Source organism: Geotrypetes seraphini, chromosome 4 (genome assembly GCF_902459505.1).
Source record: "Geotrypetes seraphini chromosome 4, aGeoSer1.1, whole genome shotgun sequence".
In the NCBI taxonomy this organism is placed as follows: domain Eukaryota; kingdom Metazoa; phylum Chordata; class Amphibia; order Gymnophiona; family Dermophiidae; genus Geotrypetes; species Geotrypetes seraphini.
In genome coordinates, this window is record NC_047087.1 from 248038084 (window position 1) to 248058794 (window position 20711).

At 40.8% G+C, this 20711-nt stretch overlaps 1 protein-coding gene across 2 annotated transcripts in view; it reads right to left on the reverse strand.

Annotated features, from left to right (window-relative positions):
- The window catches only part of BICC1 (BicC family RNA binding protein 1), a 276580-nt gene that overhangs the window by 99325 nt on the left and 156544 nt on the right, over positions 1–20711 (reverse strand). For both annotated transcript variants that reach the window (XM_033941758.1, XM_033941759.1), the window contains exon 4: positions 7507–7586. In XM_033941758.1, the coding sequence (XP_033797649.1) occupies positions 7507–7586 (80 nt within the window). The remainder of the gene's footprint in view (positions 1–7506; positions 7587–20711) is intronic.

Sequence of the window (20711 nt, forward strand, 5' to 3'; positions counted from 1 at the left end):
GCCATGTAAGTTGTTTACATTATTTCATTCCTTATTCATTTTTAACACATTCACTAGGAGTATGAAATAGATTATTTATTCATATAAATGGTTATGTGGATTGTTTTTAATTTTTATCAATCCCTCTCAAATGAACAGTGGAAAAAGCAGAATCTAGATCTCAAATCCTAACATGGATCAGAAAAACAGATTACTGCATTATGCCGTCTTGCTACTGTGCTCTCATTTTCAGAAATTGTATGAAAGGTCATAAAATAGACCTTAATTTGTCAATCAAAGAAGCAGCTAAGATATCCTCAAAGAAGCTCATCCTTTTCTCTAGATTTTAAATTGCCTTATAGCACGAGACACAAAACTAACATGTTTCTGAAAACGGGTGCAAGCCAGCTAGGGGAGGAGTTTGGAGCCTGAGCCGCAATCACAGAAAAGGTCTCAACAGACACACAGCATCAGCATATTTCTGGTTTTCTCTCAGCTTTCAGCCTCTTGGCAGAGAACATTGAAGCTTGCTGACAATACAAACTTAACAAACCCACAACCGAGACCAGCAGCAGCACAGGTCAAGCACGACACCTTATCCACCAAGAATACATTTTTGAAAAAATTTCAATGGTTTCTATTTTGTTGAAAGCAACTCTGAAAGAAACCTCGAGTCGCATCACAGATTCAATTAGTTTTTCTAACTGCCTGCAAAAATGAGCATCTCAGCTACTACTGTATATTTTATTTCTTTCCATCACTGCAGCACAACAAACTCCGCTGCCAGTGCCCTCACCCCACATCTCCTACCTCTGCATGAAAACATCAAACAACTACAGTGAGTTCAAAATGCAGGAATAAGACTACTGAAAAACATGACCCAGTCTCTCCAGCACTGATAATCGTCTACTGGCTGCCCATAACCAAACACTGCATTTTCAGAGGCCTAGTGCTGGCATATAAATAAATCCCTCTACAACAGGGGTCTCAAAGACCCTCCTTGAGAGCTGCAATCCAGTCAGGTTTTCAGGATTTCCCCAATGAATATGTATGAGATCTATGTGCATGCACTGCTTTCAATGCATATTCATTGGGGAAATCCTGAAAACCTGACTGGATCGTGGCCCTCAAGGAAGGACTTTGAGATCCCTGCTCTACAACATGACATCCAAATACTTCTCAGACAAACTTCCTCTCTACACCCCAAAGAGAATGCTACGCTCCCAAGATGAAATACGTCTACAAACACCATCAGGATACTCCTTCCAACTCCAGACAGCCTGGAAATGATCCTATTCCCATTTCTTACCAAACCTCCGGAACAGCCCACCTCCTCCTATCAGAGCCTTTAAAGGACTTCTTAACTTTAGAAAATCTGTAAAAACCTACCTTTTTGCCTAGTCACTCCCTCAACCCTTCACTAGCATCAGTAAGTAATCCTATATGAAGTTATATTGCAACACACTATATATAAATCTTACTGTATATTGTAACACAGTGAATGTAAACTGTAACCCATTCTGAGCTCTTTGGGGAGGATAGGATATAATCTAAATCAGGGGTGCCCACACTTTTTGGGCTTGCGAGCTACTTTTTAAATGACCAAGTCAAAATGATCTACCAACAATAAAATTAAAAAAAAACACAAAGCACACTGTATGCATAGAAAATGTTAATCATCATTCCTATTCCAGGGTTTTTCAAAGAGGTCAAAGCAGATGACTCTATGCACTATCACCTCAGTAACAACCATACAAAAATAGACAAATATACCCCTCCCTTTTTACTAAACCACGATTGCAGTTTTTAAGCGCAGGGAGCTGCGCTGAATGCCCAGCGCTGCTCTCGACACTCATAGGCTCCCTGCGCTAAAAACCTCTATTGCGGTTTAGTAAAAGGGGACCTTAGTGTAAAATATAGACAGCAGATATAAATTCAGACACATTTTGATCACTAAATTTAAAATAAAATCATTTTTCCTACCTTGTCTGGTGATTTCATGAGTCTCTGGTTGCACTTTCTTCTTCTGACTGTGCATACAATCTTTCTTCCCTTCTTTTAGCCTGTATGCTTCCTCTCCTCCAGACCTCATTCCTTCCCCCAACTTTTCCTTCCTCTTCCCTGCCCTTTCTTTCTCTCTGCCTCCCTTTCTTTTTTTCTGTTTCTCTTCTTTCCTTCTGTATCCCTGCCTGCCCTTTTTCTTTCTTTCTCCCTGCCCTCCCCCAAGCCACTGCCACTGCCATTACCATCGGGGACCAGGACCCAAACACCACCAATAACAGGCCCCAAGCTCTCCCTGCTTCGGCCAACCAGCATTCCTCTCCCCGACGTCAATTCTGCCGTCGGGAAGAGGAAGGCTGATCAGCCCAAGATCGTGATCAACCTATTGGGGGAAATGCTGCCGGGTCCTGCCTTCGCGGAAACAGAAAGTAGGCAGGACCCGGCAGGAACAAGAACAAATGCTTCACTAACCTGTCTCCCGCATTAGCCCGTAGCGAACGCTTGCTTCAGGGCTCTCAACATGTGCGTGCAGGCTTCCCTTCTCCCCCCCCCCTCCCCGGACATAACTTCCGGTTTCGGAGGGAAGAGAAGAGAAGCCTGCACGCACACGTTAGAGCCCGGAGCATAAGTTCGCTAGGGGCTGAAATCTCCAAGCCGTTTTTTTTTTGTTTTTTTTTTAATGTTCAGCAGCGGCAGATGACAGCTGGGCGGACCGCCCAGCTAAAAGGCCCTAGGGAGAACACTGGAGAGGAAGGCTGATCGGCCCGTAGATCAGGACGGCAACACGAGTGCGATCGACTCGAGTTGCCTTCCTGAGCTACTGGTCGATCGCGATCGACGCGTTGGGCACCCCTGATCTAAATAAATATCTGCATTCCCCATAAAACAGCAGATCACAGAGGGAGAATGTGAGAATTTCAAAGCCCCAGGACTCTGAATAACTACTTACACTATCTTTTATATTTTTGCATCAGATTAAGGATCACAGTTTTTGGCAGGCTGAAACTGAGACGATCCTCCTCCTGTTTCATAAAGTTCTAAATGCTTTATTTAACAAATATAGTTATAACAAAATTAGCAGATTGTCATCAAAATATATCTAAAATGAAGGGCATGTCTTCCACTAAGCAGTATATCATACCTACTCATTAAACAGAAAAATTATAGACTAAATAGAGGAAGGCCTATATATGTTAAAAATGTGTGCATAAGTGTCAGTCCTACCCCACTTTGCCTATTCTCCATCCTGAGGAATACCTGCTCATGTATCATATAAGAAGAAGGTGAAATTTTTCCTATGTATATAATTCCCTGGAATCAAATTTGCATTAAAACTGAATACATATAGCACTGTTCCACATGCTCAAGCCCCTTATAAAAATTACCCCATACTCAAAACAAAAATTAGAATATATCTGACTGATGGATTCATTGAAATTCAGAAGTGTTTCCTCAGTGACTTTGCCACTCAGGAGACACCACAGACCAGTCTGGGCCCATGCCCAATGTGTCTAAGTGGCCCTACCCCTCTTTCCCCCCCCCCCCACACACATTTGTCCCCAGAAAATATGGAGTCTAGCATACTGTCTCTGAGAATCCACTATGATGTCCAGACCTCATTAACAGTACTTGTTCTTATTGTCTTCTATCTCTGACCAAGCCACACACTTCCCATTTTTCATCCCTCCCACTCACCTTGGTTCCCCTTCAAAATCCTCCTAAGCTAATCTGACTCCCCAGCTGTAATGGGTGAAGTAAGAAGTAACTTCTTTTAAAAAAAATATATATTTATTCATTTTTATAACTTACATCAAGTGCATTAAAAAGTAACCACATTTGAACTTAAATATATCACTTGAAATTCTACAATTCTTCATATTAAATGTAATTTATCCCTTTCCCTCCCTTCTCTTCAATATTTTATAACACATATACCATATAATAACCCCACTCCCCCACCCCATTCTTTCATTTGTACTAATCAGGGAAAATAATACCTATTCATTGCAATAATTTGTTAATGGCCCCCACACATCTTGAAATTTATTAAAATTCCCTTTCTGAATAGCTAATGGTCTTTCCATTTTATAAATGTGACATACTGAATTCCACCAAAAACTGTAGTTCAATCTATTCCAATTTTTCCAATTACAAGTTATTTGTTTTATGGCAACTCCTGTTAAAATAAGTAAAAGTTTATTATTTTTGGAAGATATTTGGCTCTTAGCCCTCATAGACATGCCGAATAATATTGTATCATACGATAATGCCACATGATTTTCTAACAATTTATTTGGCCCCATATTGATTTCCAAAAAGCCAAAATAAATGGACAATAGAATGATAGGTGATCTAAATTCACAGCTTCAAGATGACAATGGCAACATCTATCAGACTTAGAGCAATCTAATTTTTGTAAACGAACAGGGGTCCAGAATGCTCTATGCAACAGGAAAAACCATGTTTGTCTCATAGATGCAGACATTGTACATCTCATCCTCCAAGACCAAATTCGTGGCCATTGAGACGCAGTAATTTGATGCTTTATCTCAATGCTTTAAATATCCCTAAGACCAGTTCTTGATTTTTTATTCACAAATCCAGATATCAATTTGTACCACTGTGCGGTCTGGTGTCCCAGGAAGTCCACCTGAAAGCACAAGAATTCTAAACTATCTTGATTATTAAGATTTTTCCATTCAGGGAATCCTGCCTGAATGGCATGCTTCAATTGCAACCAAGACGTAAGAAGTAACTTCTGTTGTTGAGGGATGATGACTGGGCGCTAAGTTGCTGTGTAAAGTGTGGTATGTAGGATATAAGTCGAAAGGGTAATGAGGGGTTGGGGCAGGAGTGTTAGAGCATGAACTGTGTCAGCAGGAATATGCTAACAGTGTTGATTGGAAAGTGGAAAGCAGAACATTTCCTAACCACAATGTTAAATGGCAACAAGAGGTGTCATCCCTGCGTTTTTGGTAACTGTGGAACACATAGTGTAAATAAACTGGAAAAGCATGTGGCAAAGGGGAAGTGATAGAGGTATGAGATGAACACAACAGTACAAGGATGAGTGAGGTGTAGGTGAGAAAATTCCAGACAACCAATTTTATTCAATTCCAGTTGTAAGAAATCTCACTTGAGCATGCAAGATGGACACAGTCTCAATAAAACATGGAAGATGGACTCGACACAGCCGTGTTTCAGCAGAACAACCTATATCAGGAGACAGATACCTTCAAACAAACTGCATGGCTTCAAACTAGATAGCAGCATAAGCACAAAACTCTCAGAAATGAGTCCGAGTCAGATATTACTGAATTACAAATGGACAGCATCTATCCAACAATCACGGAGGTATGAGATGTCCACCAAAGCTGTACAATGAAGAAGAATGTGTATCTGCAGGAGCTACAAAAGCACCTCAGTGATCCATTACAGTAGGATCAGAAAAAGGAGTAGTATAGAAATGTGAGTGTAGGGCAGAAGCTGTAGAAATCTATCAACAAGAGTTTGGGGGTATATATTGGTAATATGATCAGGAAAGAGTATGGTGGGGGTGCGCATAAGGATGTTCGTGTATGTTCTGGGGTCTGCAGTTGAATCAGAGAGTGTTTTCTGAGGAGCAGAGGCAGTCAACAACAAACAGCAGAGGAGAATGACCAAAGACAGGGAGAGAAACCAATACCTTAGTCTATGATTAGAATGGAAATCTGCCTGGTTACTGCTGGCACTAAAAACTGGTTACAGCTTTACTGATGAAATAAATGCGTGCTTGGTTTCTACTGTATTTTAAGTCTTCTTTCTACTGGAAACCTACCACTGTTTAGCCACAAAGTGAAGAAATGACAGGTTTTTTAGTTATGCAGATTTATTTTTTCAATGATTTCCTGCTCTAACAGCGGCTTGATTTACATCATTTTGTTGATATCTATTTGAAATTTTTAATATATAGTTAGATTGTGAGCCCACTGCTCAAGAAATCCCTGGAAAAAGACCTTCCCTCCACTAACTCCCCAACCCCCAGAAACAACCTACTCTACTCTTTATTCTCCCTGAAATTGACCTGACATCAAGTTTCAAGTTTATTATAAATTTGATTGATCGCTTATTCAAAATTCTAAGCGATGAACATATCAGTAAAATTACAAAATTAAGGGGGCAACAAAACAAACAGAGAACTAAACCTTACAAAACATATTGAAGACTAATTTTACAAACACGAGGAAAGGATGGGAAAAGAAATACAAATTGATTGATAGAAGAGAAGATAATTATGGTTAAAAACAATAGGAAGGGAAAGAACAATGAGCCTCAGAGAAGTTATGAGACTAGAATGAAACTCCAAGTCAGGCTTTCTAATTATTAAATGCATCTTTAAAAAGAAAGCTTTTTAGTTTGCTCTTAAATTTATCCAAATTGTTTTCTTCACTTAAGTAAATCTTCTGTAATCTACCTTCTTTAACTCTTTTGTAATCCGCCTTGAACCGCGAGGTAATGGCGGAATAGAAATCCCTAATGTAATGTAATATAGGGGAAAAAAAATCTGTACACTACCCTAAACTTCTCCAAGATAGGTGGTATATCAAATACCAATAAGCATATGCATATTCGCCTCCCATTTCTCCCATTAAGCTCATGCCTCCAGGAATGCCTTTGTATACTCTTGGTAAAGTACATATCTAAGTCATTTTTGCCTCCTTTGTGGGTATAATTTTTTTTTTTATAGAATAGCTGGATATACCCACACAACTCCTGAAGTTAAATAAGCATATTCTAAGCTTTTACAAGTCTACTTTTATACTTTATATACAGTAGGGGACGATACTGTACAGCTATAGTCAAACTCCTTGTTCATAATGTAGAACTATAGGAAAGATGAGCAAAAATGATACAAATACAATTTCTGAATAGGATAATTAGGTTTGCAGGCAGGAATTACTGTATTTCATTTACTGGAATGTTAATACTTACAAATGCTTTGTTAAATATAACATTCCAGCATATGAAAAGAGCATTAACTTACCATTAAGCAAGCCAAATGATTCAATCAATCAGTTAAACAAACTGATTACAGTACTGTTTACAGAGCTTGAATCTAGGAAGAAGTAGAAGTATGAAGAGTAATATTAGGCTAGATAAAAACTGTTAGAAAAAGCCAAAAATGATTTAGAGCAATAGATAAGAAACAGAGTAAAGCAAAATCCTTCCCCTCTCTTCTACAAAGCCGCGCGGTAACGGCCCCGAAGCCTATAGAGATTTAAAGGGCTTTGGGGCTGATGCCGCATGGCAGCAGTTAGCGCGGCTTTGTAGAAGAGGGCGTTAGTGTTACATGATTTTCAAAGAAGGAATTGTTTGAAAGGAAATTTACAGATGGAGAAAAATGGAGCCTTACTAGAAAAAGAAAATGTGTTTACAATTTCTAAAAAGCAGCCAACTAAAATAACTGTAAAAGACTTTTTGCAACTAGCATTTGTGAAATAAATTTAGGAAAAATTATAATGTTTTTCTAAACAATTTTTATAATACCTTAGTGTCCAGGACAGACATAATCCTTTCTTTAGCATCCTTCACATTGTCCTTCTTTCCAGAGACCTTAATATGTGGATCTGCACAAAAAGAAATAAGAGTGAAGCGCATATAAAAAAATGACAACTTAAAAACCACATAAATTATTTACAAGGGGGTGCTGAAAAGTTCTCAGCCCACACAAGAAGGGGATGACGCATGAAACCATGAAACTTACAAGGCATTCCACATATTCACCCCTAAGTTCAACACACTTGGCCCACTGTGTCTGAAGGTTTTGTAACTCAGTCAAAAAATACTCTGATATCTGGTCACTGAAATACTGCTCCGCTGCTGCAATCATCTCCGAATCATTCGAAAATTGTCACCCTTTCAAACCCTTTAAGGTTTGGAAACAGAAAATAGTTAGATGTAACAAGATCTGGTGAGTAGGGCAGATGGTCTATGCACTGAAACCCCAACTGCATCAAAACATTCATCATTTTGTCGGTGTCAGGTCAAAAGCGCGCCGGAACAAAGGCGCGCCCAGACAATTGAGCGCAGCGCGGAGGCGCGCACCGCTCAAAATTACTGTTTTTAGGGCTCTGACGGGGGGACGTGGGGGGGAACCCCCCCCACTTTACTTAATAGACATCGTGCCGCGTTGTGGGGGCGTTGTGGGGGGTGTGGGGGGTTCTAACCCCCCACATTTTACTGAAAACTTAACTTTTTCTCTGTTTTAAGGGAAAAAGTTAAGTTTACAGTAAAATGTGGAGGGTTATAACCCCCCAAACCCCGGTGCGATGTCTATTAAGTAAAGTGGGGGGGGGGGTTCCCCAACAAAACCCCCCGTCGGAGCCCTAAAAACAGTAATTTTGAGCGGTGCGCGCCTCCGCGCTGCGCTCAATTGTCTGGGCACGCCTTTGTCTTTCGCGCTGTTGTCTATGAACCGTTTTGCCAGCCTTGTGAGCGGGTGCATTGTCTTGCACAAGAACTCCTTTCCACAGCTTCTCACTCCATTTTTTTCTTTCAATGCCTCCTTTAAATCAGCCCAGAAAGTTCCAGTAGTATTCTGCTGCATTAACAGTTTGGCCCCTTGGAAGATAGTCATTACACCTTCCTGATCCCAAAATACTGTGACCATGACCTTTCCTGCTGATGTTTAGGTCTTGAATTTCCTTGGCCTTGGATAACCTGAGTGCTGCCATTGCATGGACTGTTTTGTCTCGGGATCATGTTTCATCAACATTAACTAGTCATTCCAAAAAGTTGGCACCAGCTCACTGAAAATGCTGCAAAATCAAGTTGGATGTGTTCACTTGACATTGTTTCTCATCAGCATTCAAACATTTGTGCACCCACTTGGCTGACAGCTTCTGCCTACCCAGTTGCTCATGGATTATACACCCTACACATTCCCTGGATATCTGTAGTGTCTCAGCAAATTCACCAATTTGCCAAAATCAGGTCATGAATATGATCAACAATTTAGGGAGCTGACACCATTTGAGGCCTTCCAGACCTTCGGTCTTGAAATTTCCACCCTGAAAGTTTGCATACCACTTCACTCTGGAGTATGATGGGCATTTGTCACTCAATGTTTGCATCATACATTCATGGATTTCCTTTGGAATTTTTCTGCTGTGGGAATAGAAACTTCATGATAGCTCAGAATTCCACACTTGAAAATTCCACACTTTTCATTGACATGGTTCAGTCAATGATCTGAACAATGTCAAAAATCATAGCATTACGATTCTGCAAATTGGCACTTTGCAAAATAAAACAACACTTTTTGTTTTCCAGCTACAGTAGTAAAATTAACACTCAGAATTTAGGAAGTTGGTGGGGCTAACTTTTCAGCACCCCCTCAAAATGCAAAAATGCTTAAAACTGAATATTTAAGTTTGTTTTCTCTTTTTGAACCCTATCACATACGTACATGCCATAAGCATAGCCTAAAAGCTAAGAACAATGAATGTATGAACGCAAAATAGGTTTTCTACTGTAATAACCCCCAAAATGTTTTGGAAGTCCATTTTAAACCTCTCAGTTAATTCTAACTCTTATGGACATGTACTAGAAAATAAATATTTTTAATATAATATTATATATATAAAATTTTTTTGCCAAAATGTTTGAAAAAGTAAAAATATTTATGCAGTATGGCCTGGTGAAGATATGGTACGTGAAGCCGGATACAGTGAAACATTTTAAGTATCACGGTGGTACCTCTGAGGGTCGGTTAAAATTGAGACTCGTTGAAAAGTGTGAGTCTATAGAAAGGGATGTAGAGGATATATCCTTTTCCTATCTACATATGTATAATCTTGCTTGCACAAAAGTTTACACTATAAATCCATAGTGCAGTTCTTAAACTGTCTATATTGTAAACATTTTTGGCCAATCTGCAAGGTTGTGACGACTCCTGACACAGAGTTGCTGAAACATGGCCATGTTGAGTCATATCATTTGTAAGCTTCTTATTTATGCAAAAAATATTTTGTATTATCACATCTGGTCCTCTGGTGTCTCACTTTCTTTGCCTTGCTGTTGCACATCCATGATGCTTGCGTCTTCTGCCTCTTTTTGCATCTATGTCTTTCTGCCCTATTACAAATTGTATGAATGTCAATTTCAGCTTCATACCATAATCACCAAATCTTTTTTTTTTCTAATTTCACAGACTTCAATGCACACTCTCCAATATCTTATTGTTATATACTTTCCACTGAAACAGCTATAAACTTTAGGTGAAGAGAGGCGTGGAGTTTGCTGAAGGTACAGCCCTCCATACACATATATATCGTTCAAAGCAATGAGTGAGTGCACATTTGTTAAACTCTCTCCTCAATTTCTCTAGAAAATGTAAAGCACATTTATCAGATTAACCTCCTCTTTTATGAATGCATAGCTCGGGTTTTAGCGCTGGCAGTGGTTAACTGCTCTGATGCTCATAGAATTCCTATGAGTGTCAGAGTAGCTGCCGCCGCTGCCGGCGCTAAAAGCCGAGCTATGTGTTCGTAAAAGAGAGGTAAAGTGTAATATCTGCCATAGCCATATAAAACTATTGCAATAAGATAGACAAGAAGTAATATCTGGATAGCAAGCAACAGTATCAAATACACAATGAACTATCAGGGTTCATTTCCTCTGGCCGTTCTCCTCAGACTTTAGGACTGAATTCAGAACTTAACTGTTCAGCATCCATAATGTCCCGTCATCTAATCAGCGATGATTCAATGCAAAACAAAGAACCAGATTATTTTTCAGATATGCACATTATCATATTAAGTGTCCAAAAGGAAACTTGGTAAATAGAGATACATGTCACTTCCTTTTTTTAGAACTTTGGCTTTCTATTCCGATTAGTAACGTAGTAACATTGAACTACTATGTGTAAGCAGCTAGATCAGCATTTTTACTGAACAACCACTTCCGGGTTTTGATGTCATCTCCCGGGAGCTTTTTAACCCCGTACAGTTATGATGTGGCCATCTTTTTTTGATCAGAGGAGGCGTTTTTCACGTCCCGTTTAAAAGGTATGTCTGAGTGGCTTCTTTAAACTTGTTTGAAGTTGTGCATAAGTCCAGTTTTGATATAATTTTCTTTTCTGGCTTTAGTTTGATCGGATTCTGTTACACCCTGAGGCAGCAAGTTGGTGAAACGCTGGCCATCGTCGGTGTACCGATCATAGATAAGTTGAAAGTTTTTTTCATCTATCATTTGCAGAGACAGCCCTGCTTATAGTTTACTTAATAGGGAGTGCAATGGAGGTTTTCTGCCAATGAGGTTACCACCCAACCACCTTTATCCACCATTGTGGTGGTGGGAGGGCATTTGTCTGAGGCTTTTTCCTCCGTTTTTGAAATATACACCCCTTTAAACTAAAGCAGCACTGCCTTCACTTATTTGTGACATCATCATTTCTTGTGAAAGTGTGGCACAGTATATTCATAGATATTTCACATATCCGAGTTTCTTTTACTTCCTTTCATGGAAGTCAGATGGCAGTATTATACAAAAAACTACAAATAAAGACATGCTATCTGGTTAGGGCAACTGTACCAAAGGGTTTTTTTTTTAAATTATATCATCACGTTTGTTAAATATTTTCTAGCTTGGTTTTTATTTTTATTCATAACTTTAAAAATATGAGCGTGATGCATATAAAGGAAACAGAGGCTGAGAAAACTAATTTTTAAAAATAGAGAAAACAAGCCTTCAAAATAAAAAAAAAAAAAAAGATAGTGGGGGACAAAACAAGGGAACAAAAAGAAAACTGGCAAGAATTAGATTCATAAGGCACAGTTAACATCTGGAATATATTTGTCCTGTAAAGCAAGATTGTATTCCCCATGGAGCATTCCTTTTCCATTTCCAAAATGCGTTTGTAGGTATTTGTGTCATTTATCAACTTACTGGGCCATAATGCTAAAAATTGTGAAAGTAACAACTTGAGTAGCTAATTCCCAAACTAAACCTATAACCTTAAAGAAAGACATGCAAGGTATTGTATATACAGTACGTATTAAGAAAATTCAGAACTGCCAGGCAAATAACATGGTATGTATGAGGGGGTGCTGAAAAGTTCTCAGCCCAACCAACTTCCCAATTTCTGAGCATTATTTTGCCACAGGTCTATGACAAATCAGAGCAGGCAGTTCAGCGTGGCTGTTTAACCGCAGCCATTGTATTGGAAAGCTCTTACCTTGCTGAAGCTGCGAGGTTTGAAAAAGAGGGGGGGGGGGAATTGCCCCCCTTGCCCCATTGATACTTCTTTCTTTTCCCTTCACACCACCTGTGGTCATCTTCTCCTGCCGCCGCATCATCTGGTGACTTCAAGGTTTGAAAAGGAGGGGGCATAGCTCACCTTCCCCCACCCCTCTCTGGTGCTTCTTTCTTTTCCCTTCGCTCACCCATAGTCATCTTCTGCCTCTGCATTATCTGGTGACTTCAAGGTGCATCGTAAGGTTTCTCTTTATATTGGAACAGAAAGTTGTCCAGAGGGAAGACCTCTGAGGTAAAAAGTTGACTTTGAGAGGGTGTCTTAATTTTAAGAGATGAAAACAGCCAGGACTGAAATAGCCCAGTCCCTTTTGCCACTATAGCTGGAAACAGCATTATCTTATTGCTAATTTTCAGATCATTGATTGAACTATGTCATTCTCTTCTTGGTTGGATTGAGAACTTTTCAGCACCTCTTGTATGTACAACCTATGGAATTTCTATAAAATTACAGATCGGCTTCTACAAATACATAATTATTCCCATGATAAATATTTGCAGGAAGATGTTTAAGAGGAATGTGGTCCCCCTAGGAAATACCTTATAGGTACACAGCAAGACCATCACACATTTGTGCTACAACAGTGTCTCTCAAACTTTCTCAAGCTGGGACACACTAAAGGTAGTGGCCACGGCTTGAGGCACCCAGATGTGCGCGGACATCACACATAAGCATGACATCATCACGTTGATGTCCGCGCATGTGCAGAGGCCCTCCAGATGGGCCCTGAGACGCCAGTAGGGGTGCCAGCAGGAAAGAGAGCCGGAGAGGACAGGCATTGGCACCAGCTGATTGCCTACCGCAGTGTTTCTCAACTACTTCAAGCTAAGTACCCCCTAAGTCTAACAAATATCAACTGAGTTCCCCAACTACAGACCTCCCTAGGCCCACCCAAGCTCTGCCCCAGATCCCATCCCCTTTACTAATTGTAATGCAATTTTTTCCATTCATTTTTCATACACCACAATATACACAGCAGATATAAAGTCTCACAACTGACACATTTCAATCACTATTGAAAATAAAATCATTTTACCTACCGGCTATCCTCTGCAGGTTGCTGTAATTAGCTTTAAAGGTAAGACCAGGAGGCCAGGGGGGAAGCCGCAGGACACTAGAGAGAAGGGGGAAACATGCAGGCCTTCGGCAAATCGGGTAGCGCTGGCGATGTACCGCGTAGGGAAGTCAGCTGGCAGGTGCCTCTCTTCCTCCTCAGTGTGCCGCAGCACACTTGGAATCTCAGGAGGCACACTAGTGTACCTTGGCACACAGTTTGAGATACACTGTGCTACAAGGTAAAATTAGACTCACCTAATTTTCTTTCCTGAAATATCTCCAGACCTTACCCATGAGCAGGTATATGCCTGGGACCTGTGTTGGCCACTGTTGGAAACAAGATACTGGACTTGATGGACCTTCGGTCTGTCCCAGTATGGCAATTATTGTGTGTTCTTATGCCCTCCCCTACCAGTAGATGTGGAGCCTGAGAACAACTGAGTGACATTACTTAAGAAGGTGGCATGCAACCCTGAGCCAGCCAATATTTCTATTGCCTAAGCTAGAATTGGAAGAAACCAGACTCCCCAAGTAACTCAGAGGGGAAAAGAAAAAACCAACCGCGCTAATATGCTCTACTACTGCCGCTGCTTTTTTTTCCCCCTGCTTATTTAGCTTACACCAGTGATTCCCAACCCTGTCTTGGAGGAACACCAGGCCAATCGGGTTTTCAGGCTAGCCCTAATGAATATGCATGAGAGAGATTTGCATATGATGGAAGTGATAGGCATGCAAATTTGCTTCATGCATATTCATTAGGGCTAGCCTGAAAACCCAATTGGCCTGGTGTTCCTCCAGGACAGGGTTGGGAATCACTGGCTTACACACATGAATTCATGCTCAAGACTTCAATACACACGTGTGTAAGCAAAGTAAGCAGACTTTTGTTCAAGGTTGAAGGCTACTGTAAATATTCAATCAAAACTCCATGCTTTGCTTGGCTTCCTGAGGTAGCTATTGTGAAACACAGCTCATGGTGAGGCCAGGGTTTCTTTCCACCAAGAAAAGGGTTAAAAATTATTTTTTCTTTAAACTTAAGTGAAGCCTAAGTGCTGTAATTAAAATACTGGTTGCACCACTGATAAAGCACATCTTACAGCATGGTGGCCCTGTGACTGAAAATTTTATGAGCAAATGAGAAGTAGCATACATTATTTTTTAAAACAATTATTTGTTCAGAACATATAAGTTGTCTATATCCTGTTTGATCTCAGGGGGGGGGGGAGGGATACTGCAGAACACATCCTTTTTAACCCTATTTGTTTTTTCCCATGTTGCTGGACCTGCATTATATTTTGGCTATTTTGTGGCTGTTCGGAGTTAGGTATTTGCCTTGAGTTGTCACTTATTATATATTATATTCCCTCCATTCCTCCCTCTCCATGAGACACTTTCTGCCTCCTGCAAGCTTTCTCTCTCTTCTTATCCCTTCCCTTGAGTGCGACATCCTTCCTTCCCACCCCCAGTCCATCTTTCCCCACCACCACTCACAATTCTCCCCCCATGCACCATTTCTACATCCCCTCCATCCCTATGTCTATTTCTTCCTCTCTCATCCCCTTGCAACAATTTTCCTTCCTTTCCTCCTCCCCAACCCAACTCACAATTAACATGCTCTCTCCTTCCCCCATGCCCATTTCTCCCTCTCTCATCACTTTCACCTTTCCTGCAACAATTTACCTTCCGTCTTGCCCCCCAAACCTACTCACAACATGCTGCCTCCCCCAAATACCATCTCTCCCTCCTCTCCACCCCATGCCCATTTCTTCTGCTCTTACCACTCTCATCCCTCCTGCAACTGTTTAAAATTCAAGCAGATAAGCTCTCCCACATGTTGAGAAACTTAAGGACTTGAGAAAGAAAGCCAAACAGACAAGGCTGACAGTTTTTTCAGTCAATGAGTCGCGAGACTCATGTACCAGAGGTTGATCAGGCTGAAGTTAACCTACCAGCACCATCTTCTACAGCAGTGGTCTCAAACTCGCAGCCTGGGGGGCCACATGCGGTCCAATGGGTTCTATTTTGAATCCCTCGATATGTTTACCATAATCACAAAAGAAAAATAAAACAGTTTCTTGATCATATGTCTCTTTAGCTATAAATTACAATATTATTAGCCAAAAGGAAAGATTTATAAACTATAAAGAGTTTTACCTCATGCAAAGTTGTCATTTCCTTAATAAGAATTATTTTTTTCTGAGGCCTTTCAAGTACCAACAAATCCAAAATGTGGCCCTGCAAAGGGTTTGAGTTTGAGACCACTGCTCTACAGCTACTGTCGTTCTTAAGCTGCACGTCTGTCCCTCTCCAGAGGCTTATGTGACAGAAGTCGACCTGTCAGCCTCAACTCATGCACTAGAGGTTGATCGGACTGAGTGATACAGTACTTTGACCAAGCACAATTTAAACTAATCGTCCAATCCCTAGTCTTAGGTCTGCTGGATTATTGCAACTCCCTATATCTTCCTTGTCCAGCCACTATGATAAAACAACTCCAGACCATACAAAACACCGCCCTCAGATTGATCTACTCACTCAAAAAATATGATCACATAACAACTGCCTTCTTAGACTCTCACTGGCTACCCATACAAGCACGAATCCAATTCAAATTCTACTGCCTGATATTCAAAGCATTACACGGCTCTTCCCCCTCCTATCTAAACAACCGCTTAAACCAAATCTCCACCTCAAGACACAGAAGAACCTCGAACCCTTTCGCCTTCCCCCCACTCAAAGGCACACAACGCAAGAAAATGTTTGACAACCTTCTGGCAACACAAGCAGCAAAAATCAACCATTCCATCTCCAATCTTATGACAATATCAGACAACTTCAAAACATTCAGAAAAGAAATCAAAACCCTGCTTTTCAAAAAATTCATCCAAATATCTTAACCCCTCCTCTTTTACCTCCAGAAGATTCACCTAGCTTCAGATAACCTTCCCCCAAATTACCCACCTTAACACCGTCCAATTAAACAAATACCATAAATAGATTGTAACCTACCCTCTCTAACTGCATTCCATATGTATTTTTCATACAGTTCTTCACTGTCAGTTTAATTTCCATCCTATAAATTCACATAGAATTTTTCTTTTTTCAACCATCTTTATTTTCTCTTCTTTATTAATTTCCAGGTACTTTAGTTAGATTGTGAGCCTTCGGGACAGTAAGGGAATTTTTTAAGTACCTTCTTACTTCTCATTTATAATCTTAATGTATATTTTCTTCAAACCGCTTAGAACCTAACGGATGTAGCGGTATATAAGAAATAAATTACATTACATTACATTGTATTAGTGTAGAGCTGTTTTTTGTGAAGCAATGTTTTCACAATGGTAGTGTACCATTTCTTTATATATGTCCGTTTCCCAGTCTGTGCTATAGCATCCTACGGTACATCTGAACCATTTTGTCCTAATGGTCCTAATGGTAAGAACACTAAGGGCTCTTTTTAGAAAGCCCAACAGCATGTCCCTGCAGGGACAATGCACCAAAGCCATTCAATTCCTATGGGCTTTGGCGCATTTGTCACAGTAGAATAACTTCGGTGGCTTTGTAAAAGGGACCCTAATTGCTTACTGAAGTTTTTTGATACTGTACAGTACATTTCCATAAAGCTGGGTTTGTCAAGCAATGTTTCATAATGGTAGTGTACCATCTCTTTATATATGTTGGACTGTTTTGTCCTAAAGGTGAGCACACTAAGGGTCCCTTTTGGAATGCCCAATAGCATGTCCTGGCATGGCTATGGATTTATTCTCAGTACTGTATTGTTGTGTGCAATTTTTTTTTTTACAGGGTTATTGTACTATTAATGCTGAGGAAACCATGGTGCATTGCTTGGGTTAATGAGCAGATTAATTGCCTACTGTTGTAGTACAATAGTGTATAGTACATTACTGTATGTATTTTTCAGTACTGTTGTGTGCAATTGTTTTTAACAGCATTACTGTAATAATAATAATAATATTTTTCTTATATACCGCCAAAGCCGTAGTAGTTCGAGGCGGTTTACAATAAGAGGAGCTGGACAATCAGCGAAGATAGGTACAAAGTAAAGTTATAAAGTATATGTAAGCTGGTACTATACTTCTAATGGTGAGAAACCACAGTGCATTGCATTGGTTGATGAGCAGATAATTTCTTACTAGCACTGATATGCAAAATTTATTTTGTTTAATAATGCTATTTCTATAAGCAATACTGCAAATAAATAAATACGTTTGCAACATTCTAAATGTTCTACTATGGTTTTTGTCAAATGCTGTCCCATGCAGGAACCTAATCCTATTTTTGCTATAGGATCCATTATTCACGTTATGTGGTTTTGAGGTACAAAACGTATTGCTGGAACCTAACCTCTATTTCCCCGGTGGTACAACATTTCGTTATGCGCCATTTTACAGTTTGTGAACTTTTCCATAAACCATGCTACCGTGAATAACAAGAACAGACTGTATTTCAATATGATGAAGTATGAAAGGGTGCTGAAAAGTTCAGCCCAACCAACCAACTTCCTAAATTCTGAGATCTGAGTGTTATTTTGCCACTGTAGCTGCAATAAGTTATTTCATTAAGTGCCAATTTGCAGAAATGAAATTCTATATTTTGACATCGTTTCAGATCATTGATTGAACCATATCTGTGTCATTCTCTTCCTGGATGGGTTGAGAATTTTTCTGCACCCCCTCATATGGCTGACTGCATTTAAAATATTTTAGTCATTCAGTATTTAAGATTTTAAGTAAGGGCTTTCTAATTTTACACTGTCACTGTTCATAAGTCAATTTCAACTCACTGGAACACAGAATATTTTTTAATCCCTCATGTTAACTCCCGCATGTTTAAATTACAGCTATATGTCAAGAAAAATAACCTTTGGGTGACCTGTCTGTAAATAATGTCCTGGTCTGACTCCTTGAATGTATTCTAGTAAATCAGGTATTTTACTCTTGATTACCTTTGTGCATGTTAGAACCTGAAAGTTTTGTTTTAGCAACTATTTTCCAAACCAAAAACTAACTGACAATACAATTGTAGACTGATAAATTAGTTTTGTTATATATTAACATTCTGACATTGTTTTCTTAAACTAGTAGTACTGAAATGATGGTAGGACTAGTAAAATGTAAAAATGGAACAAGTTTGTTCATGCACAGCTTGACTGCTTACTTAACGGAGTTTTTCCCTTAGGGCACAAATTTAAAGTTTGAGCTTTAAGCATCACAGCGCCATCTAGTGGACTGACTCTATCGGCCCTGAGGCAGGTCTCCAACTGGAGGCCAAAACACGGACCGTGTTGGATCACTAAAGACTATATCACTGTTCTTCAACCGCCGGTCTGTGGACCAGTGCTGGTCCGCAGAAAATTCCTGCCGGTCCGCACAGGGCCGGCGAGATCAACAACTGCAATTTCCTGCCGGTCCATGTAGGGCCGGCAAGATTGACGAACTGCAGGTTTGCGCAGGGCCGGAGAGATCATGGGGGAGCCTCCAACAGTGGCTTTCTCCCCTCCCAGCAGCTGTCGGTAGTTACCAGCGCAGCGATTCAGGAAGACAGCCTTGGGGCTCTTGCTGAGTCGCAGCCGCCTCTTTCCTCGGAGGCGGCGCGACCCATCAAAGGACCCAAGGCTGCCTTAGTGAATCGCTGCGCTGGCAAGTACGGAGAGCTGCTGGGAGGGGAGAAAGCCACTGTTAAGAGCCTGGGAAGCCACTGGACAGGGGAAAAAAGGGACAGCTGCTACTGGATCTAGAGAAAAGGAGAAGGAGAGATGCTTCTGGGAGGGGAGGAGGGAAAGGAGTCTGGAAAGCTGCTGGACAAGGGAAAAAAAGGGACAGCTGCTACTGGACTTGCAAGAGGGAGACAGAGAGATGCTGCTGGGAGGGGAGGAGGGAAAGGCGTCTGGAAGCTGCTGGACAAGGGAAAAAAGGAACAGCTGCTACTGGACCTGTAGAGAGGGAGAAGGAGAGATGCTGCTGGGAGGGAAGGAGGGAAAGGAGTCTGGGAAGCTGCTGGACAAGGGAAAAAAAGGGACAGCTGCTAATGGACCTGGAGGGAAGGAGAAAGGGAGATGCTGCTGGGAGGGGAGGAGGGAAAGGGAAGGGAGAAGGAAAAAAGGAAGGAAACAGTTAGCAGGGAGATTAGAGGAGGGGAAGGTTGAGAGATGGAATGTGAAAGTAGAGAGATTGATGATGGTAAGGGGGTCAGCAGAGAAATAGAGAGATGCTAGATCTGGTGGAGAGATAAAATTGAAGAGAGCAGCGAAGCTGGAATGAATCTTGTAAAAAGGAGAGAGGGGGCACAGGCTGGAAGGGGAGAGGGGCATAAAAAGAAGGCAGATACCATATGGAAGGGGGAGGGGGCAGATGCTGGATTGAAGAGACAGAGAGGGCAGATGCTGCAAGGAAGAGAGTGAAAAGAAGATGAAAGCAGAAACCATAGACAACAAAAGGTAGAAAAAAATAATTTTATTTCTATTTTGTGATTAGAATATATCAGATTTGAAATATATATCCTGCTAGAGCTAGTGTTAGACATAACTGGGGACTGTAAAGCCCAGGCACTGCTTATTTAGCTTCCAGCTGGCTTAGGGCTATCTCTGACCAGGGGGCAGTTGCCCTAGTTGCACTCCCCTAGCACTATTCCTGCTATGTGTGACTGTGGTATTCTGTTAGCATGATATTTCCTGTGTATCATTCTGTAATAATTTGGCTTATTCAGTTTTCTTGATAGTAGAGGGGATATATGTGAAGGGGAGGGGAGACAGGGGTTTTGTTGATCCTTGCTCTGTATTATTTGTATTTATAAAATAACAATTGTACAGAATATTGTTTCTTTTTATACTTTAATAAAATACATTCAATATAAAATCATAACTGAGGCTTGTGCAGATGGGATCAGATGGTTTGTGAGGACCGAGCTCGCAGAGACGGGGCGGAAACGGGGTTTTAAATTTCAGTCCTAGTAGTTTGCCGGTCCACAAAATAATTTTTTCCGCTGGTCCTTAGGTGTAAAAAGGTTGAAGAACACTGCTTTATATTTATATTTATATATGTGCTCAGTTTTTAATTACACCTATAAATTTGTTGATTCCAACTAGAGAATGACACGGCAGCGGTTTACCCGCGGCTACCGTGTTTAGCCGCGGGTAACCCGCCAAAACGGGGAATGAAAAATAGCAGCCTCTGCGGGGACGGGGACAAGGCCATTCACTGCAGTGAGGCATCAAGGATCGCGCGGTCCCCGCAGCCCCCACCCGCCCACCCGCTCGATGGTTTAACCAGCTTCCTCTCTCCACCTCACCTTAGTTTGCCGGCTTTTTTTCAGCGACCCGCACGCGCAGCTGCTCAGTATTCAATCTTCTGCTCTGATCCAA